Genomic DNA, 21,528 nt, shown 5'->3' on the forward strand with positions numbered 1-21,528 from the left:
AAGAGGGCCGCATGGATGTGCTGGACGTTATCCAATCTTGTTTCGGGACGATGGTGGAGTTCTATCTGTATTGGTTGCGAGTCAGTCGAGGTTAACAACCATTCACACCCACACCATTACCGTGGGAACTGAATCCACTTTACCCACACACAAGTCAGAAGAGTGTATAACCACACACTTCCAGACACGTCATTTTTATTTTATGCATTACGTTCAACTAAGTCCATATTTGGTTCCACTTCATTACCACTCGTGGCCAATAGAAGGCAGTATTGTGTACGAAAAGCTGATCGTCAACCGTCGACAGTCGAAGAAAAAAAAAGTCCCCACCTCCGGCTTTTCCATGCATTGGCGCGCTGAGCGTTTTGTGGCCGAGGTTCGCTGCTTCTCTTAGGGCAGCTGCTAGTGGATTGACTCCTTCCACTGGTGGTGGTGTCAGTAGTAGTAGAAGAAGTAGTGCCATAGGGAGGAGAAAAATAAAAACAATACAATACATAGCAGGCATGAGCGCTGTTCGGTCGGGTTCGGTGGCCGGCCCGGTCCAGCAGGGGCTAAAAGAGGCTCTCATGGAGACACTGACGGCCATCCTGTCCCCGGTTCAAGAAGTGCGCGCCGCCGCCGAGGAGCAGATTAAAGTGCTGGAAGTGACGGAAGGTGAGCGGTCGATCGGAAGTGGGACTATCGGCCGTGTCCCGGGTGCTGTCGTTGGGTTAACGGCGGGAAGGAGGGGAAAGGAGTGGGACACCGAACGCCATGCGGAAAAGCTACTGTGTTCAATCAGCCTTTGCATACTCGCAAAGCTGAAGTCAAGTGAGCCGCCACTGGGAATGTGAAAAGTGTGCATTACGGTAAACACCCGCCAGCGAGCGGTGTTCACCACCTTCAAAGTAAAACCCGGGTAATGCATTCACGTCAGTGCATAATTTCACCATGGGCGGATAAAAATTTCCAGACAAGCCCCAAGTTGAGATGGTAAATAGTCACTGGAAATTTTACATCAGTTTCACCTGATACTTAAAAGATCATTAAATACACAATCTTAGTTATCCTGCGACCAAACAAGCTTTTTGACTCATTCGTGCAACCCAGCTAGCCACTCAGATCACCTTCGCTCATATCTGATGTTCAATTTCAAAATAAAAGCTCTATAAAATCGACATTTTGAACTGAATTCTGACATTTTACCTACATGACAGCTATTTATAAAATGTTTATTTTAGTTGTAGTTCAAAAATTATTAAAAATAAATTTTAAGGGGCAAAAGGTTCACCCTTTGTGTGTTTGTGTGTTTATTTCTGATTTTTTTTTTTTTTTTTGAGATCTAAGCAAACGACTCTCAAACATTAGCTGTGACGATTTTATTATGAAAGTGGCCAACGTTGCTTTCTAGTGACATATTACCGTAATGCACAGTATTCACAATAGCCGTGGCAGCCCATTTGAGTTTTGAGACTGGAGGCTGGCTTGACCGCAGTGACAACCTGACTTGTCTATTAGGCTAACACATTAGCCAAGACTCGTCTGGTCTTTGTTGAGTAACACGAACTGTATTGGCTACGTCTTAATTAGCAACGCGTCCTTAGATGTCAAAACCAACAATAGTGAATTGAGGAAATATGATCATAACTAGTTTAATGGGTTAGTCCATTTCATAGGACGGTTACTATGGGAAACACTCCCTGTCACTGAAGCTCATAGTTTCCCCGCGAAAGAGTCTCCATTGTGTGGGGATTTGGGACTAAATGTCTCTAAATCGACCTGTATCACATCACATACACTTTCGGTGGCAAATGCTCACACAATCTAAGATGGCAGCACAAGTAAATCAAATGTGTTTAAATGTGTGATGTGTCTGTCAAAAAGATGTAACATCGGCTAATTGGCGACTGCATTTTAGCAGTAATGATGTTGACAGCCAGGCAGTTAAGTTGAATACAATTTAAACATGGTGAAAAACTCAGATGTAGTTCGCCAATGACGAAATATATATCGTAAAGAAATCAAGACATGACCATGCTAAGACCGTTTTTACGCCAAAATTGTATATAAGTAGAGAGGTTTTTAGAATGACAATTTTACTTTTGTACGTTAACTTATTCAATCCCTGACAATGTGCAAAAATATGATCACTCCAGTGCCAGGATTTTTGTCACGTTCACTCAAATTCCAGAACCCACAGAATATTGAGTTTTAGTACTACATAAACATTCAATGCAGCGTAAGAAACCTTAGACTCTCTTCTTTCATCCTAAAAAAAACAAAACAAAAACGAGTTAATTCCTAAATTATAAGGGGTTGTAGTTATATGAGCTTGAAATGAGGGCGGCTGTCCAAAATACAATGCAATACATACATATTAGTTTATGTAGCGCTTTAACACAGTTCAAGCTGGAACAAAGCGCTAACATGGAAAAAAGGGAAATGCTGCCCCTTGTGGAAGGTAAAAACATTGCCAGAGATCTGGCCAGCACTTTATCGGCACCCAAGCAAAGAAAAACAATACCCAAATTAATTCGGGAATGGCGCCCTCCGTCATATTTTCAATTCCAGAATAAATTTGTGAATGAGTTTAAAGGGGTGTTTGGGGGTTCCACTTATTTATTTATCACACCAAAGCAGACTTGCCCTTACATGGGGGGGGGGGAAAATCTCCCAGGCTGCAGTGTCAACTTTCCACCAAGAGAGGGTACTAATAGAATATGAAAAGTTCACGAGTGCTTTCCTCGAGTATAATGGCCAGGAAATGTTGGCGTGGATGGTGTTCAAGAAATTTTGTGTCAAACCATTTTTGAGATCACCGTAACCCATTTGTCACTCACCACTTAGTGCTTGTTACACACAGAGGGTTGTGTCAGGAAGGGCATCCGACGTAAAAGCTTGGCCAAAACAAACGTGAATCAAACCTCTGAAGAAGGAGGACACTGATTCGCTGTGGCGATTCCTCGAAGGGAAAAGCCGAAAGGAAAAGAAGAAGAAGAAGTGATTGTTACACATGTTTGCTGAGAACCGAGCAAAGGCTTCTATAACAAAATGGCAAAGTTGGGTTATTTGTAAGCATATTATTCTGACAGCATTTTTTATTTTGCTGCGGTGTAAACGGTTCATCATCCATGTCCTCACATTAGTTGGTCGGAGATCTTATGTGTGAGGCTGGCGACGGAACCTATTCTGATACGACTGTGCCAAAACAGCAGCCTCAACAAAATAATTGTTACGGCATTTTGCATGTGTCCATTGTCTGTGACTTTCACGTTAGTTGGTACAGCAATAGAAGTGGACCCTTTAGGCGGGCCCCCCCTTGTCAGCATGAACATTGTCCAAACCAGCCTCATGTCACTTTGAGATGAAAGCACTCGTTTTGATCTTGGATTCTTACATGTCAAAAGGAGGGTACTGTGAAGCTGTGCAGTTATTAGAAATATCAAGCTGGAATTTGGTGGTTCAATTCACTAAGAATATTACAATTATTTGGATATTCCTTTTACTGTATTTGAACGTTTTTCCCGGGCACATGTCATTGTGAATATTTATAGTTGTATTTTATTTATTGCATTCTATTTGTGATTGTATTTTATTTATTATAGTACCTATGCTTGTCTGTGACTGTAAAGTGTCCTTGAGAGCTTTGAAATGTGCTTATAATGTAATGTGTTATTATTATTATTATTATTATTATTATTATTATTATTATTATTATTATTATTATTATTGTAAAATGCCACAATTTGACAGGATCATCTGAATCAATCGCCTTCCATTTCCTGTAATTTTTGAAAAATAAATTTGGGTATCTTATTTTTACAGATGTATTAATTTTCAAGAATATAAAAATGCATGGAATTTTCCATCATATTTCTTTTCAAGCATTTTCCTAAATAATTACAAAACATATCTAAACACGTTAATCTTTCATGACATCTAGTTTTTATTTTTGTACGATTTGAACTGCCACAATGCAAACTGTTTCTATATTATTATCAGGAAATGTTTTTAATTATTTTTTAAATATTTTTTTATTCATCCATTCGTAACAATTGCGATTGTGAAAATATTCTGTCCTTATTCAATCATGTATTAATTCGATGTTATTTCACATGTTTTTATCCTTTTTTTCACCCGTTTTGTTGTGGAAAATGTATCGTGTGTACATGTATATATGATAAAACACAACAAAATACATAATTTTTTTATTTATGTAGTTTGATGTGTAATTTTATGTTAATATATTTGTTTGGGAGAAGAATTATCAATCAGATCAAAAAAATATATAATAGTAATTTGCCGAATGTCTTTCAAATTGATCTTTTTGCTTCATTGCTTCATTTGCTTCATTCTGTTCTTCCTGTGTTCTTCCATCACCGTTTGGTTCGGGGCCGCCACAAAAATTGACAAAATCCGACTTCAACGGACAGTTAGGACGGCGGAAAAAAAATTATTGGCACCGCCCTACCAACTGCAAGACTCCAAACTAGGGTGCGGAAAATCATACTGGACCCTCCGCACCCTGCCCACCACCTTTTCCAGCTACTCCCCTCAGGCAGGCGCTACCGATCCATGCGCACCAAATCCAGCAGACATTTAAACAGCTTCTTCCCCCAAGCCATTAACTCTTTGAACAGTAGCCCAAATGGAATTGTATAGTGCCTCTTTGCAATTTTTTTGCTGATGATACTAGTGCAGCGTGTTCGACCGGAAACAATTTCCTTGTGTGTTCTATATACTTGGCAATAAAGATGATTCTGATTCTGATTCTACTGTGTACAGAGTTTGGCGTCCACCTGGCTGAACTAACAGTTGACCCCCAAGGAGCTCTCGCCATCCGCCAGGTATGTTGGTGTGAAGATGGACATGCGTTTCAGATCTAAATGTCTTTGCAATATGAATATGTTGTTAAAGCGATATATAAATCAATATGTATCATATTGTATGAATTGATAGGGTTTTAGCGCCATCATAGCTCTTGACTGTACAACCTTTCTCCTCAGTTAGCGTCAGTCATCCTGAAGCAGTATGTTGAAACTCACTGGTGTTCCCACTCTGAGAAGTTCCGCCACCCTGAAACATCCGACCAGGTACCGAACGTTCCTCCATTTTGCTCCAATCAAAGTCAAAATCCCGCATTTTAATTTTTTCTCTGCTCCATTGCAGGCCAAAGCCGCCATCAGGAGCTTGCTGCCCAGCGGCCTGCGCGAATCCATCAGCAAGGTGCGCTCCAGCGTTGCGTACGCCGTGTCAGCCATCGCTCACTGGGATTGGCCCGAGGCTTGGCCTCAGCTCTTCACCTTGCTGATGGAAATGTTGGTCAGCGGTGACGTTAGTGCCGTGCACGGTGCCATGAGGGTCCTTACAGGTACGCTCGCAAGATTCATCAGCTGTCAATCACAGCACTGACAGAGCTACAACCATTCATACCAGACACAAGTTAGGCTCGTAACTCATTCACTGCCATTCCCAATTTTATTCAGGAATTGAAAATATGACGTGGAGCGCCATTCCCAAATTGGTTCAGATTTTGTTTGTTCTTGCTGGGGGTACCGATAAAGCACTGGCCAGACCTCTGTTTCCCCTTCCACGAGGGGGCAGAATTTCTCTTTTTTCCACACTAGCGTTGTGATCCAGCTTTTATTTGGTTATACAGTAAAGTCTCGTTATATCGATATCGGATATATCGATAGTCCCGGTTATATCGATACTATTTCTATGCACGCACGGAGAAAATTACATGCAAACAGGGTCGGATATATCGATAGTCCTGGTTATTTCGATATTTTTTCGGACTCGAATATCGATATAACGAGACTTGACTGTATATTTCTTTAATTTCTGAGTATTTAAAAAAGGGGGAACCTTTTGTCTTTTATTCGCTTTATCAAGCACGCATTAATTGATTTATTTGCCTCTATGTTTATTTATTTGATATCTATTTGCTATCTATTAGCTATCTAGCTGGCTAGCTAGCTAGCTGGCTAGCTAGCTACATTATCTAACTTATCCAGTGACTGTAAAGTAAACTTGAGAGTTTTGAAAGGCGCTTATAAATAAAATGTATTATTGTTGTTATTATTGGCTATCTATTAGCTAGATAGCTAGCTTTCTATCTATTTGAGTGACTTGTGGGTTGAGTGAACGCTTGCGCGTGTGGCTGCTGCTGCTCACCCACTGCAAAACTTATCCTGTAACTGTAAAGTGACCTCGAGAGTTTTGAAAGGCATTATTATTATTATTGTTATTATTTTCATTGGTTTTCATCTCCAGAATTCACCCGGGAAGTGACAGACACACAAATGCCGCTCGTAGCTCCCGTCATCTTACCTGAGATGTACAAGATCTTCACCATGGCTGAGGTAACCACCCTCGTACCTTTCCTACCCTCACAAATTGAACAGGTTCTGTTTGTGTTTGAATTGTCTCTGCATTTTTTTTCTGTGGTAGGTGTACAGCATTCGTACCCGTTCTAGAGCCGTGGAGATCTTCACCACCTGTGCCAACCTCATTTGCGCTATTGAGGAGCTGGAAAAGGTGAGTGCACATTCAGGATTTGTTTAGGGTTATCATTCAGGATTATTTTAAATTACATTCCCTTGTTGTTTTCAGGGTGCAGCCAAAGCCTTGATCTTCCCTGTTGTGCAGCAGTTTACAGAAGCATTTGTGCAAGCTTTACAGATGCCAGACGGACCCTCGTCTGACAGTGGACTGAAGATGGAGGTCCTCAAGGTTAAAAAAAAAGGACTCACACAAATTCAGCTCACTCTGTAACAATCACTTTACGAACCAACAACCCCCCCACCCTCAATTACCTCTTTTAATGCAAACTGTAATCATGACACCTTCTTTTTGCAGGCAATAACGGCATTGGTACAGAACTTCCCTAAGCCCATGGTGTCTTCCATGCAGCAGATATTGCCCATCGTTTGGAACACACTGACTGAAAGTGCGGCTTTATATCCTTTTATTTTTTGGGGGGAACCACTCTACACAATCAACAGATATGTGACTGGGTGGATTGCCCTCTGCCAAGCTATGTATTGAGAGTACATGCAAATTTAAGTGATACATTAGTAAAACACAGTTTTCTTGATTTGAAAACCACACCACTGGACGTCCGATGGTGCAAGCACCAACATCCATAAACCAACAGAACATAGACATTTTAAGGGATTGTCTTTCCATGAACTGATAGATTTGTAACCTGGCTAATGAACTCTTCGTGTGAAGGGGTTTACCAAGTCCTAAATTCCGCCTAAGGCCAGATCTCCCACCTGATGATGACAGTTAACGGGTTGTGTCTGTTCACCTCAGATTGACCCCAGATTTTCTGTGCTTCCATTGTAGTCCTTGTGTTCGGCCAACTAAGCATACACTATTATGAAACTTTTAAATATGATAACTTCTATTCAGTCTATTCTCCATCAATATGAGATGGATGGGCTGGCACAAGGGTTAATGAAACAAAGACGTTTTAAATCCACAATAAACGGTTAATCATCCCATACCCAGTTGCCTCTTAACACCGGTCCTCATGTGGCTACAGTTGAGAGCCAATTAAAGGGGATGAAAAAAGAAATCCTGCTTCCATTATTGCAATCTCACAAAGGTGATGTTTTCATGACTATTTTAACATGCAACAAATAGCTGTTATACAATTATTGCAAGGAGTTAACCACTGCATAATAATAAAATAAAAGGCAATGGAGAGTCCACAAGAAAGAGTAACAAAAAAAAAACTTGAAATCCCTTAACCAACATGCCCACTTATGTCAGAACGGAAGTCAACTACACAGAGGAAGTGGATAATCCTGTCGACTCAGATGGTGAGCCTCTGACAATGAAGCGTACTGTCTCCCTGAGCGCCTACTCATTGCCCATTTTCTTTCTATCCGCAGGTGAAGTCTTAGGCTTTGAGAATCTGGTTTTCAGCATCTTTGATTTTGTGCACACACTGATGGAAAAGAACAAATTTAAGGGCACAGTGAAGAAGGCGCTGCCCGAGCTCATCTATTACATCATTCTCTACATGCAAATGACAGAGGACCAGGTGAGACATGGTGTCTGAGGTCAAAGTGCCATCCTGTACTGACTTCTTTGCCTTCACGCAGATCAAAGTGTGGTCATCCAACCCTCACCAGTTTGTGGAGGATGAGGACGATGACACGCTCTCCTACACTGTCAGGATCTCCGCTCAGGACCTTCTGCTGGTAGGACAATACTCTGTTCTTCACAAATCTGTTTCTAATGATGATGAATGTGAACTCTTGTCTTCAGGCGGTTGCTGCCGAGTTCCAGAACGAGAGCGCTGCTGCATTGGCGGCAGCGGCCACCAGACATCTTCAGGAGGCGGAACAAGCCAAAAATAGTAGCAATCAGCATTGGTTAGCCTTTTGTTTGTGCTCATTCATTTTTTTAGTCATTTTTTGTGTCATTTTTGTTGTTAGCGTGTCTGTGTCACTCTTCTAGGGTTCTGGGTTCAAATCTCGACTCCTTTGTTTTTAATCCTGAAACTCAAAATTGTTCATAGGAGTGATTCTGATGTTTTGTGATGGAGGAATTTACATTTCCACTTTAAATTTCTCTTTGTTTTTCCCAGGTGGAAGATCCACGAGGCCTGCATGTTGGCACTTGGCTCCGTTAAAAGCATCATCACTGAGAACGTTAAAAACGGTCGCATCCAGTTTGATATGCACGGTTTCTTGGCCAGTGTCGTCTTGGCTGACCTTAACTTGGCAAGTGAGTCTGAAACCGAATGCCCGACCGAACCAAACCACCAGTTTACAGAATGTGATGAAGATTATATCGTCCAATTCTCTCAAGCAGCGGTGTCGCCGTTCCTCCTCGGTCGTGCTCTGTGGGCAGCCAGTCGCTTCACAGCCGCCATGTCTCCTGAGCTCATCCAGCAATTCCTGCAGGCCACAGTGAGCGGTCTCCATGATGGCCAACCACCATCTGTGCGCGTATCTTCGGTCAGGGCCATCTGGGGGTAAGTGTCATGCCATGGCATTCATTGCACAAGCGCTGAAATTGTTCAAAAATGTATGTGATACTATTGTAACAATAAACGCTAGTATGCGAAGAGGTCAAATCACTGCTTGATAAGTTCTTTTAAAGCATAACTGCACATTGAGAATCAGAGCTACATCTGGCAATTGGGGCACTTAGATTTTCTCACCCTCATATCAATAATGTTTCATTTTATGAAGACACTCAAACCTTGGTTTTCCGAACGTCTCTGTTCTCATTTGGTTTTCAAACTAAAATTTTGGGTGTTTATGCCCCAGTATACAACCAAAATTCGGTTCTCAAATATATAGTTTTAAAAGTACTTGGAATTTTTTTTTTCTAGAATTGGTACAGATTAAAAAATGTCCATTGATTTTTATGGGAAGTGCTGTTTCGGTTTTAAAACCAAACGGAGCACACCATTCGACTCCCCTCTGCTTCCTTATATGTCACTTCCTCATACATTCCAATGTTAATGTTGATGTTGATGTTAAAATTGGCGAAAATAAAGTATGTTACAGTTTGTTTTTATAGTATTAAAGGTAAATTACCTTCTCTATTATTACTTATGTATACGGTTTATGCTGTAAAGTAGTTTCAAAAGTGCTTTGAAAAAGTTGTTTTCTAGACTTGAAACAGATTTTAAAAATTTACACTAATTATAATGGAAAGTGCTGTTTCGGTTTCCAAACCAAACTGAGCACAACATTCGACTCCCCTCCGCCTCCTTATGTGTCATTTCCTCATACGTTCTAATGTTTCACTGTTAATATTGATGTTAAAATTGGTGAAAATAAAGCATATTACATTTTTTATAGTATTTTACAAATGACTCAATAATAGATCCGTTATTACGTATTTATACAATTTATGCTGTAAAATAGTTTTAAAAGTGTTTTGAAAAAGTTGTTTCCTAGACCTAGAACAGATGAAACATTTTTACATTGATTTTAATGGGAAGTGACGTTTCAGTTTTAGAACAAATCTGTTTTCGAACTGGTTTATGGAACAGATTTAGGTCGAAAACCGAGGTACCACTGTAATGTGTATTACGTATACTCCAGGTATTGTGACCAACTAAAGCTGTGTGAGAACACACACATCCTGCAGCCTTACCTTCCCAGCGTCCTGGAGGGACTGGTGCAGCTAGCAACCCAGTTTAACTCCGAGGTACTGGCGCTGGTCATGGAGACATTGTGCATCGTGTGTACCTTCGACCCGGCCTTCACTACTAGTGCAGAGAATAAGATCTGCCCCCTTACCATCGCCGTGTTCCTCAAATACAGCAACGGTAATGCACCTCTACCTCTGCCACCTATTTCCAATGGTTAACATTAGAGCGTTAAATTGTTGCTCAAGTACAAAATATCTTTTTTGCTCTCCTCAGACCCAGTGGTGGCTTCCCTGGCCCAGGGCATCTTCAAGGAACTGTCCCAGATTGAAGGCTGTCAGGGTCCCATGCAGATTCGTCTCATCCCCACGCTGGTCAGCATCATGCAAGCCCCTGCTGATAAAATCCCAACTGGACTGTGCGCTGTAAGTTAGCAAGAGGCACAATAATGCCAATAAGGAAATAAGCCTTCAATTTAATTTTTTAACTTGGATGAATCAGAAAAGCTTATGATCAATTTGTATCTCTCTCTTTCTATATAAAATTATTCGTTTGTTTTATTTCAAACTCATACTGTGGTGTACATTACAGACAGCCATTGACACATTGACCACGGTCGTGCGCAACACCAAGCCACCCCTTTCTGAGATGCTAGTGTGCCAAGCATTCCCCGTTATGGCACAGTGCACCTTACGCACCGATGACAACACTGTCATGCAGGTAAAGAATGAGGACTTTTAAAGATGCCAAATTATTGGACCAATGTGAGCAAAATGGCTTCTTTCCTTCTGCAGAATGGCGGCGAGTGTTTGCGTGCATATGTCTCGGTCGCCTTGGAGCAGATCGCGCAGTGGCGTGACGACCAGGGCAACAGCGGCGTGTGGTACGTCATGCAGGTGGTCAACCTGTTACTGGACCCCAGGACATCAGAGTTTACTGCCATCTTTGTTGGGAGACTTGTATCTACGCTCATCTCCCGGGCCGGCACGCAGCTCGGCGAGCAGCTGGACCAGATTCTACGAGCCATCTTGAGCAAGATGCAGCAAGCAGAGACTTTGAGTGTCATGCAAGTAAGACTTGAAAAGAATAGAACTGGGATAATACTATATTGTACCAGTCCTTGGGTGCAGCAAATTAACTCATTCACTGCGAGACGATGTACAAAAATGTGTCCACTCCAGTGCCAGGGTTTTTGTCATTTTCACTCAAATTGCAAGACCCAGTGAATATTGACTTTTAGGACTACATAAATCTCCAATGCAGCGTAAGAAACCTTAGACTTTCTTCTTTCATTTGAAAAAAAAAGAGTTAATTTCTAAATTATATGAGTCTGGAGTTATACGACCTTGAAATGAGGGCGACTGTCCAAAATTCAATGAAATACATATTGATTTAGATTGGATTGGATTTGGATTGGATTTTTATTAGTCTTGCAATGGAGAAATTTACATTGCAAAGCAGCAAAGTAATGAAAGGAAGATGAAAGGAATGAAAGAAGTAGAAAAACAAAATACATGAGTGGCTGGAAAGGCAGCCATTCTCGCAGCGCCGTCTTGAAGTCAAAATAACATGAAAAAAATATATATATAAATAATATGACAATACAAAGTAATTCATTCTTAAGCACTTTCTGTATAGCGCTTTAGCAACAGCTGAAGCTGTAACAAAGCGCTTACATGGGGAAAAGGGAAATGCTGCGCCCTCGGAGAAGGGCAAAAACATTGCCAGAGGTCTGGCCAGCGCTTTACTGCCTGTCCTCGCAAGAAAAACCAAAACCCGAACAAATTCGGGAATGACGCTCCACATATTTTCAATTCGGGAATGGCAGTCAATGAATTAAAATACATGTTATGCTTGTTTATATTTGTGAAGACAACTTTTTTTCTTCCTTTTACTACCTGCCAAATTTCTCTTATCCATTTATATGTTCAGTAAATAAACAAACAAACATCACATGGAAGTTGAAATAGCATCTGTAAAATAAGTTGAAGCAATGAAATGATGCATGTTTTCCCCCTTTGTCTTCCTCTTGCTCTGACCGCAGTCCCTTATTATGGTGTTTGCACACCTGGTTCACTCCCAGTTGGAGCCCTTATTGGACTTCCTCTGCAGTTTGCCCGGCCCCACAGGAAAACCTGCGCTGGAGTTCGTCATGACGGAGTGGATGAGCAGGCAACACCTCTTCTATGGACAGTATGAGGGTAAAGTCAGGTCAGGATTATTTTAACCCTTCACTTTGCAAACTCCAAAGTCAAACTTGTGAGCTCAACCAACGGGCTATGGAAAAATAACTGAAATAGCCGTCAAATAGAAAATAGAGTTCAAATAGAAAATAAGTAAATGAAATCCCGAAAACAACTGCTTGGTCTATTCCACCTGGATTTGGTCAACCTTGTTCTGGCACAGACCTTTTGAGCTTCCCGATTTTATGCTACCATCTTGCTCATTCAATTTTTATGATGCCTTTTGTCGGGAAAGGATTCATATTTCGTAAAATGGTCACGACGCGTTTCACTGAGGAAGCAAAAAATAAGAGTATCCGAGCCGAGCTACAAAATGATTCAGTGGTCTGAAAGAGAAGAATATAAATGGATCACTAGCCATCTATTAGCTAGCTAGCTAGCTTTCTATCTATTTTGAGTTACTTCCGGGTTGAGTAAACGCTAGCACGTGTGGCTGCCGCTGCTCACCCACAGAAAAACTTCCTGTGACTGTAAAGTGACCTTGAGAGTCTTGATAGGCGTTTCCAAATAAAATGTATTATTTATTATTGTGATGTATCTGGTATCTATCTAGCTGGCTATTTAGCTTGCTATATATTAGCTGTCTAGCTCGCTAGCTAAATGGATCACTGGCTATTAGTCGTCTATTAGCTAGCTAGCTAGCTTTCCATCTATTTGAGTTACTTCTGTGTTGAGTGAACGCTGGCGCGTGTGGCTGCCGCTGCTTACCCGCAATACAAAATATCATCTTTAAATATGTGGTACAATTCCGTCCGATGCCAGTAATACTGAAGCCTCTGTTGGTCACGTTCTGCTTTCTGCAGCACGGTGGCTCTTTGTAAACTGTTGCAGTATAGCCTCAACACAGACGACAAACGTCTCCAGGACATCATGGTGAAGGGGGAAGAGATCTACAATCCTGCGGAAGGCATCCGCACTCGCTCCAAAGCAGCCAAGAGTAAGATACGCAAAAAAATGTCTCTTTTTTTCCATTTTGCCAAATATCAATAAATAATTAAAGGAAGGAGGACAGACAAGTGGGAGGGTGAATGCATATTTAATGTCGAATGTGTTTACAGTACCGACTGTTAGGGCAATTCGCTATACAAACACATTTCTAACATGCTTTCTAGTTCCTTACACGTCGTTTTATTTTCTCGGACTTCTGTCAGGTCACATTCTGTCTGGCTTTATACGATGTCACATCCTGTCCGTCTTTATAAAAGCTCCCCCAACTAGCCCATCCTTTCTCTTCCCTCTTGGCATTTTGTGCCTTCCCAAAAATGTAAGAATTGTTTTGTTTTTACTTTTGATTCCTGCTTCATTAATAATGACCTTAACACAGACGCTCCCCTACTTACGGACATTCAAGTTACGAACAACAGTACATACGAACATTTTTAGTAAGATATATACTGTAATATTCCCTCTAGTTGTACCTGCACATATCTTTAGAGCGTATATATTTTATTAAATGTCTATTTTTTAGTACAAACAAATACAGGTTACTTATACAAGCCTTAAACATGCTTATATAAACCTTAAACCAACTTATATAAGCCGTAAACACACATTCCATTCAAAATATAGCACTGAAGCAACTTACGAACGAATTCACCTTACGAACGACCGTTCGGAATGTCTCTTTGGCAGATCCGGAGCGCTGGACCAACATTCCTTTGCTGGTGAAAATCTTTAAACTGATCATCAACGAACTGTCAACCGTCGTGGAGGCTAACGCCAGCCGAGCCACCCCAGCTGATTGGAGCCAAGGTGACCAGCAAGACTTGCGGTCATTTGATTCAACCCAGCCTCGCTCACCATTTTGTGTTTGGCCTTAGATTCGAACAGCATGTGTGAGGAGGAGGAGGAAGATGGTGACGAAGATGATGATGATGATGACGAAGAAGGGCTGGCAGGGCAACTAATATCAGACCTCATTGCCTCCAACAAATATGGTACATGAGCTTTATTCACTTGATATGTATTTCCGATTTTCAACTTCTGCCATTTTGTTCTGCCTTCCAGATGATGACTATTATGACGATGATGACGACGATGATCCCGATGCCTTAAATGATCCCTTGGATCAGATTGACTTGCAGGTACACTTACCAGCATTCAAGCTTCTTTTGCGTCCCACAGTACTTGTTTTTAATGTCCACGTAGTGGTCACACCTGCCCACATGGCTTCCGTAACCATTTACAATAAAATGGCCGCCATCTCCACTTTTTCATGCCGCATGAACTTTTAGAAATATAAAAACATGAAAATGGAGTACAGTATAAACATGTTAATTACAAATATGTGTATACAGTATTAAGGGGAAACATATTTTTATTAGACATGAAACAAACAACCATAGCGGTCATTTCTGAAAACATTCAGTCAGCAAATGAAAAATGCTTCATACTGTATCTAGTTTCGGATGTGCCGCTCACTGAATCAGAATCAGAATCATCTTTATTGCCAAGTATGTAGAACACACAAGGAATTTGTTTCCGGTAGAACACGCTGCACTAGTATCGTCGTCAAAAAAAAGCAGATCATCTTTCAATCTGTTGGCCTCAAACTACCTCTATTTACCGTGTTTTCCGATGTATAACGCACACGAAAAAGCCTTCAAAAGCTTGATTTACTGAAACATTTCGGCCTCATGTCTTGAACCTACTTGAACAAATTCTGACTTCCTGTTCTTCCCACCTAGGCATACCTGACGGACTTCTTGACCCAGTTTGCCCAGCAACCGTGCTACAGCATGTTCTCAGGCCACCTCAACAACAACGAGAGACAAACACTGCAGTCTATAGGCCTCTAGCCCTTGCTGATCCATTCCCTTCATCCTTTCCGGCTTGCCTTTCGTCTGTCGCCACGTCGCCGACACTCACGGCATCAATCGCCTGCGAAGAAGAATGACAATTATGTGCTGATGGCAGAGGGAATAGATGGAACGTATTTCCCTCTGACACCATGGGTCTCAACATTTGTAAAGGACAGTGTCCTGGTGACACTTTCGAAACTGAAAAGGAGGCTCGAATGGGAGGTCAAGGCTTTCATGGTGGGCAAGGTGAACTGTGAGATATGAACTCTTTGACAAGTTCTGTTAATAACGCTGCCTGTTTTTATTTGTGTGAAAAATACACGGATAGAACCACCTCCACCTAACACAAGAAGTAAAAACTTCCTCCTCATAATTTTGTAGGCCTTATCCTCCCAGGAAATAATGACTATTCGTTATCGTCATGGAGGGTGTCACTGATTCCCAGACTTTTTGTTTCCTTATACCTGCAGAAATGTGGGTATTAAAAATATTTCTAAATAAAAGTCTGCACAGACAGCTTTTTCCACATTTACATTGTACTTTCAGTAACTATCAAAATATTTTTCACTATACCTTTTGTAAATACTGTGGCATTAGTCCTCACTCAGATACATTTTCAGAAACAGGCAGCTTGTTTAGTTTTAGATATGATGCACATCCAGGCTCTCCAGAGACAAAAACCTTCATTTTCTTAAAAAAAAAATATATATATATATATATATATATATATATATCCTGCGCCTTTTACGCTGCACCTGATAGTTCGGCACGCCTTTTCCATCGGAAAATACGGTGTCATTTGTTGAAAACAAATTGGTGGTGGGGGTTGTTTCATCAAAGAAATCGTCCCAGCAATATCCCACTATCGTGTAAATTTCGTTGGTTAGCAGTTCTGATTTTGAAGCCACGTCAAATTGTCCATTTCCTTGGGCCATTCGAATGTTTTACCTGCCCACGGGGTGCGTTCGTAACCCGTGAACATTCCATACGAATTTGTGTTTATAGAGAAGCACTAATTGAATTGTCCATAAAATTCTTAAATAATAATAAATTATCGAGACAAACGACAACAGTCGTGTTTTGTAGCTATGATGAAGCAGCTGCGGTTCTGTGGTGAAAACCAGAAAGAACCTTTTGAGCCTTTGTCTCACGAAACATCGGTAATTCCGACATTTTCTAGTGAACCCATGAAAGCACCGCCATCGTCCGAGCTGGGGTTGAACGACGTCAGTGTATGTTAGTGTGTCATTTTCGACGGATAAACCACCGGTAGCCGAAACGCCTCATTTTCCTTTCCATCTTCGATTATGTGTGACAACAACAGTTAATCATCAAGTCCGTTTTTTGTATGCGGGACAAGAATGGCGTTTCACACGGGTACGAGCGCATCAGCGGTACTGTCGAAGACAACGACTCCCGTTGTTTTGGCGATGCTAATCTTTGTCCTTTGCTCATCTCCTGGTAAGATTTTGGGGTTAATCCCTTGTTATCCAAGCCGCAATGCTAGCTAAATGTTCATGGCCAATGGTTGACCTTGGCCCATGAAAGTCACCCGTTACCTGTTTAATTTCGGGCTTTAAATCGTTTATTCGCGCGCGAATGTTGGTGTAATTTCAGGATTTTTTTCCATAACAGATATGTTTATTGACATTTAATACACAATGCGTAATTAAGAAAAACATAAAACTATAAGTACGTATTTTGTTTTACTTTTTTTCCTTAATATTTCTTATCCTTGCTGTCGAAATTTAACATCCGGGTACTTTTGACTCACCGACCCAAATGAATGGACAATATGGACGCACCATTTCCGTATTTGCTATCCAGAAGTGTGCTAACTTCCGGTCGGTATTTTCACGAATGGCGAGGTCATCAAATCTTATTTAAAATACTTGCAGCCTGCTGAAATTATATCAAGTTACCCTCAAAGACTTTAGGGCAGGGGTCTCAAACTCAATTTACCCCGGGGCCACTGGAGGCAGAGTCTGGATGAGGCTGGGCCGCATCAGGATTTCCACAAGAAAAGCACAGATAAAACATTCCAATGTTCTCAAAATCTGTGGCGCATGCGCATTTACAATCTGTGATGTTATTAAACATCAGATTATTAAGAAGGCGTATACATGGCAGAAAGATCCGGATAGCTAACGCAATTCTTTCTCTCTAATCGTATCGGATAACGACAGTTATCCGAATTTCTCAAGTGCCGGGTAAACGCACTTACTGTTAAGTTTCAGTTTCACTCGCGACGTGCCTATTATAAGTCAGAACAAACACACAGCAACTCTCTGAGCGCGATCGGCCAGGATGGACATGGCTACTGACACGGCGCAGGCCGAATCAGAAATCACAGCGCCTTTTTCATTTCTGAGCTGAGAGCAGGGGAGGACGATAGGAGCTGAGTGGAGTCGGCGGCTTCACGGCTTCTCCTCCGCCCATCTGACTGGAGGAATAAATGAATGAGTGAGCGAAGCACTGGACAGTCTGACCGATGTGCCACCCTTCAGAGCCTTTTACCCCACCGTGGTTTGTTCAGCTCCACACACAAGTTTTATTCATATCAATCATGTGGGCCGCACTAACAATCTTTCATATCAAGGCGGGCCGCAAAATATTCTTTCGGGGGCCGCAGTTGGCCCGCGGGCCGCGGGTTTGAGATCCCTCCTTTAGGGTACCATATTATTTTCCATATTTTTACCATATTATTTTCACGACTTATACGAGTGTTGGTAAGCAACCAAAGCACCATATCTCATTTAATGAGTCACTTGTAATTGTCGTATCACGTTGATCTTATTTATTGCCCTGCAAAAAAAGGGGGTGTTGTCATTCCACAATGTATGGCTTGAACAAGATATGATGCCCCCAAAAAATGTCAAATGTTTTAAACAGTTAGATTTTAGTCTGAAAAAAAAACATAGGACAAGAAGTAACTACAGCCAAGTAATATTTTGTCAAAGCCTGAAATAATTCAGTATCAAGATGGTTAATAATAAACTTCAGATTCAATAATAATAATACAGTAAAGTCTCGTTATATTGATATTCTCGGGAGTCGGAAAAAATATCGATATAACCGGACTATCAATATATCCGATCCTGTGGTATGTAAATTTTCTCCTTGCGTTCATAGAAATAGTATCGTAATAAGCAGTACTATCGATATAACCAATATCGATATAACGAGACTTTACTGTAATAATAATAATAATAATACATTTCATTTAGAAGCGCCTTTCAAAACTCTCAAGGTCACTTTACAGTCACAGGATAAGAACAAAAAAATGTTTTCTGTGGGTGAATAATAAGACAAACCTTTATTGGTTTCACAATATGAAATAATAATTGAACCATATCGTATTATATCATGTGTTAAAGGGGCCAGTGGCAGTTCTCGTTGTGCCACAAGACCATGGCAAAGGGTGGCCCAATTGGATCACCACCCAAATAAGATTTCATGTTGGATCCTGTTTTGAGGGTCATTTTAGAAACTACTCGCAGTACCCCAGAGGGCAATTGTGCCCTAACATAAATTAAATGTTGCATTTGCATATTTGTCCGCAGTTGGAGCCAATGAGGACTGCCTGTGGTACGTAGATAAGAACGGCACGTGGCACAACGGGTTCGACTGCCCACTCATCACCTTCTGCTGCGGAAACTGTCAGCGCCGTTACTGTTGCCTGGACGCGTTCAAGATGATTACGGAGCGTGAACAAAAGCGGTGCATGCTCTTCCAGTTCAGGTCGGTACGGCAAAACATTGTCAGAGGTCTGAACAGCGCTTCATTGGCACCCCTTGTGAGAAAAACCAAAATATGAAAAAAATTCGGGAATGGCGTTCCATGTCATCTTTTCAATTCCCGAATAAATTCGGGAATGGCAGTGAATGAGTTAATTGCTGCCTTGGATTTTTTTTTTTTCGGTGAAGAGCTGGTAATAGGTTCGATCTATGTGAAAAACACAAATACAGTAAGGCCAGCATGTTGTTTCATTTGTGTATTTGTACTGCATTGTGTTAATCCGTGACATTTGGCTCCTATTAGTCCGACTACGTTAGCTGGCATCGCTTCATCCATCCTGCTCTTTGTGGCCATCATCGCCACTATGGTGTGCTGCTTCATGTGTTCCTGCTGTTATCTCTATCAGAGAAGGCTGCAGCGGGGCAGGACACCTTATGACCGTAAGTCTTCTGGTCCACCTGTAAGTCGTCAACGTCCCTTATGCCACAAAGCAAACGTCTTTGTCCCTCCAGCCCAACAGATCCCAATGGCGAGCTACCCCGTTGAGCCACTCTACGACGCCTATGGAAAACCACTGGGGCCGTCCGAGTATCCGCATGCGGGGTTTGCTATGGCGCCCCAGTACCCGGGCATGCCTTCGCAGTACCCCGTGATGCATCCTGGACATTATCCTCCTCCCCATATGGATCCTGCATACAGCCAAGGTAATCGCTACATTGTAATCAGTGTAATTGCACAATGTAGGTGGAGCTCCTCACATCAATGTGAGCCAATCCACCTCAGCGGTGCGACCACACTGCTGAAGACGTCATCTCCACATAACACAAGATCCTCTCTAATAATATACAATGCACTTCAATGTTTACAGCAAGCACTGGAGAGTTACAGTTTGAAGTGAAAATAAGGCAAATTCTGAATCTATTTTGATTTTTTATTCACAATGGAAATTGCATAAACATAGTAATCGTTGAAGGAAAAGAGTACCATCATAAATATCCTCAAAATGATGTATGGCTGCAAATAATCGACCGTATTTTCCGGTGTATAAGGCGCACCATCGTATAAGATGCACACCCATTGAATGGTGTATTTTCAAACGTTTTCCATATATAAGGCACACCGGACTGTAAGGCGAACCTTCAATGAATGAAGTTTCCAACTACAATATGTAAATATAGAAACGTTGTCCAAAGACACACCCACATTATAAGGCGATAGAGTAGAGGCAGGGGTTGAACACAACTTTTTCTACAGAGGGGAAATGGAGTTGGCGGTTGCTGACAGTAGTTGTGAGACCTGTTGTGGCTCAATATTACTTCACATACAAGACGCACCGGCGTCTTGTATGGTCATCTTTTGAAGAAAATCAAGTCTTTTGGGTGTGCCTTATACACCGAAAAATCCGGTATTCATCAATTGAATAATCTATTCATCTGTCATTTTTTTCCCTATGAATTGGATTTTTTTTTAATACCGTATTTTCCATACTATAAGGTGCATGGAAAAGCCTTCAATGTTTTCAAAAGTTGATCGTGTGGCTAATAATCCAGTGCTCTTTATACAATCTACGGAAAAAGTTTGAAAATGTGTCATTCGTTGAAGGTGCACTTTATAATCCTGGGTAATACAGTAGAATTAGTCAATGAAAGTACATCATTTCTAATTGGCAGTGCCGAAAAAAGTACAATCCTAAACTGCTCTGATTTTCTCACTTGTTTAGCCTTCACCAAGTCACAAAATAGGCATCCGTGTTGATCATGGACTCGAAATAATTTGCAAATTGATTAATCACTATCAGTCTGCATTTGTGTGAGACAACAGAAATCTCCTACAGATTTGTTCATTTTAAATAAATGTCTTAAAATGAATTGCAAAATAGTTATGTAATTATTTGATAATGGATTAGATGTGCATTGATTATTGATATGTTGTGACTTTCCTGACTATAATATTTTCTCTGTTTTTCAGCTCCTCCACCATACTCCCCTCCGCAGTACCCTGGCCACTGATCAGCTAAACACACTCACACAAACACACACGGCACACACACTCGCATTTATTGAAAGCCGCCAGTGACAGCGAAGGGAGTTCCGGGGACTGTTGAAAAAAAAAAAAAAGGATCACACACATCTCAACAACAAATGCTTTAGTTTTCATTCAGCATAAAGATAAAATATATATATTTACAGTAAAGTCTCGTTATATCAATATCTGTTATATCAATATCTGTTATATCGATAGTACTGCTTATTACGATACTATTTCTATGAACGCAAGGAGAAAATTTACATGCCGCAGGATCGGATATATCGATAGTCCGGTTATATCGATATTTTTTCCAACTCTCGAGAATATCGATATAACGAGACTTTACTGTATTAGTGTTTTTTAAGTCTAACAACATTTTCACTTGTCTCCCTCCTTTTGCAAATGTAGTGTGTTTGCACATTTTATGGTCAACTATTGAAAAGACTCTTTCTTTGCCCCAACCTGCTGTAAACCTGTACTAGAAACTGGCCTCGTTAACCCGCTGCGGTTTGAATTTCCTCGTATTAAATAGTTTTGGTGAACCGAAGTCACTCAGAAGACGGCAAAGTGCATCCAAACATTTGACAGGCTATAATGTTTGGATGAGATAACA

General features: G+C 41.1%; 2 protein-coding genes across 2 annotated transcripts; both read left to right on the plus strand.

The window, feature by feature from the left end:
- Positions 1-259: 259 nt before the first annotated feature.
- Positions 260-15,677, plus strand: ipo9 (importin 9). The gene is made up of 24 exons (XM_089009382.1): positions 260-654; positions 4,765-4,826; positions 4,986-5,072; positions 5,149-5,350; positions 6,256-6,344; positions 6,433-6,519; positions 6,595-6,714; positions 6,841-6,941; positions 7,753-7,811; positions 7,884-8,035; positions 8,097-8,195; positions 8,263-8,369; positions 8,585-8,724; positions 8,812-8,974; positions 10,059-10,285; positions 10,382-10,530; positions 10,697-10,825; positions 10,900-11,175; positions 12,150-12,316; positions 13,152-13,285; positions 13,981-14,100; positions 14,169-14,285; positions 14,356-14,432; positions 15,036-15,677. Exons 1-24 carry the CDS (start codon positions 504-506, stop codon positions 15,144-15,146), a joined length of 3,126 nt encoding a protein of 1,041 aa, XP_088865508.1. The 5' UTR covers positions 260-503; the 3' UTR covers positions 15,147-15,677.
- A 650-nt stretch (positions 15,678-16,327) lies between these two features.
- shisa4 (shisa family member 4) lies at positions 16,328-21,017 on the plus strand. Its single transcript, XM_089009384.1, has 5 exons — positions 16,328-16,610; positions 18,713-18,890; positions 19,191-19,327; positions 19,400-19,591; positions 20,856-21,017. The coding sequence occupies exons 1-5, from the start codon at positions 16,511-16,513 to the stop codon at positions 20,894-20,896; spliced, it is 648 nt and encodes a 215-aa protein (XP_088865510.1). The 5' UTR covers positions 16,328-16,510; the 3' UTR covers positions 20,897-21,017.
- Positions 21,018-21,528: the final 511 nt, after the last annotated feature.

The sequence above is a fragment of the Hippocampus bargibanti genome, linkage group LG12 (assembly GCF_051943395.1).
Source record: "Hippocampus bargibanti isolate YZ-2025 linkage group LG12, ASM5194339v1, whole genome shotgun sequence".
NCBI classification, from domain to species: Eukaryota; Metazoa; Chordata; class Actinopteri; order Syngnathiformes; family Syngnathidae; genus Hippocampus; species Hippocampus bargibanti.

What these genes read in the sequence shown, in the direction of transcription:
- ipo9 (XM_089009382.1), top strand. Translation starts at nt 504, where the DNA reads ATGAGCGCTGTTCGGTCGGGTTCGGTGGCCGGCCCGGTCCAGCAGGGG. An exon ending in AATAGTAGCAATCAGCATTG is followed by an intron (nt 8,370 to 8,584) that starts GTTAGCCTTTTG and finishes TGTTTTTCCCAG; the next exon opens with GTGGAAGATCCACGAGGCCT. An exon ending in TGGATCAGATTGACTTGCAG is followed by an intron (nt 14,433 to 15,035) that starts GTACACTTACCA and finishes CTTCCCACCTAG; the next exon opens with GCATACCTGACGGACTTCTT.
- shisa4 (XM_089009384.1), top strand. Translation starts at nt 16,511, where the DNA reads ATGGCGTTTCACACGGGTACGAGCGCATCAGCGGTACTGTCGAAGACA. An exon ending in TGCATGCTCTTCCAGTTCAG is followed by an intron (nt 18,891 to 19,190) that starts GTCGGTACGGCA and finishes GGCTCCTATTAG; the next exon opens with TCCGACTACGTTAGCTGGCA. An exon ending in GGGCAGGACACCTTATGACC is followed by an intron (nt 19,328 to 19,399) that starts GTAAGTCTTCTG and finishes TTGTCCCTCCAG; the next exon opens with CCCAACAGATCCCAATGGCG.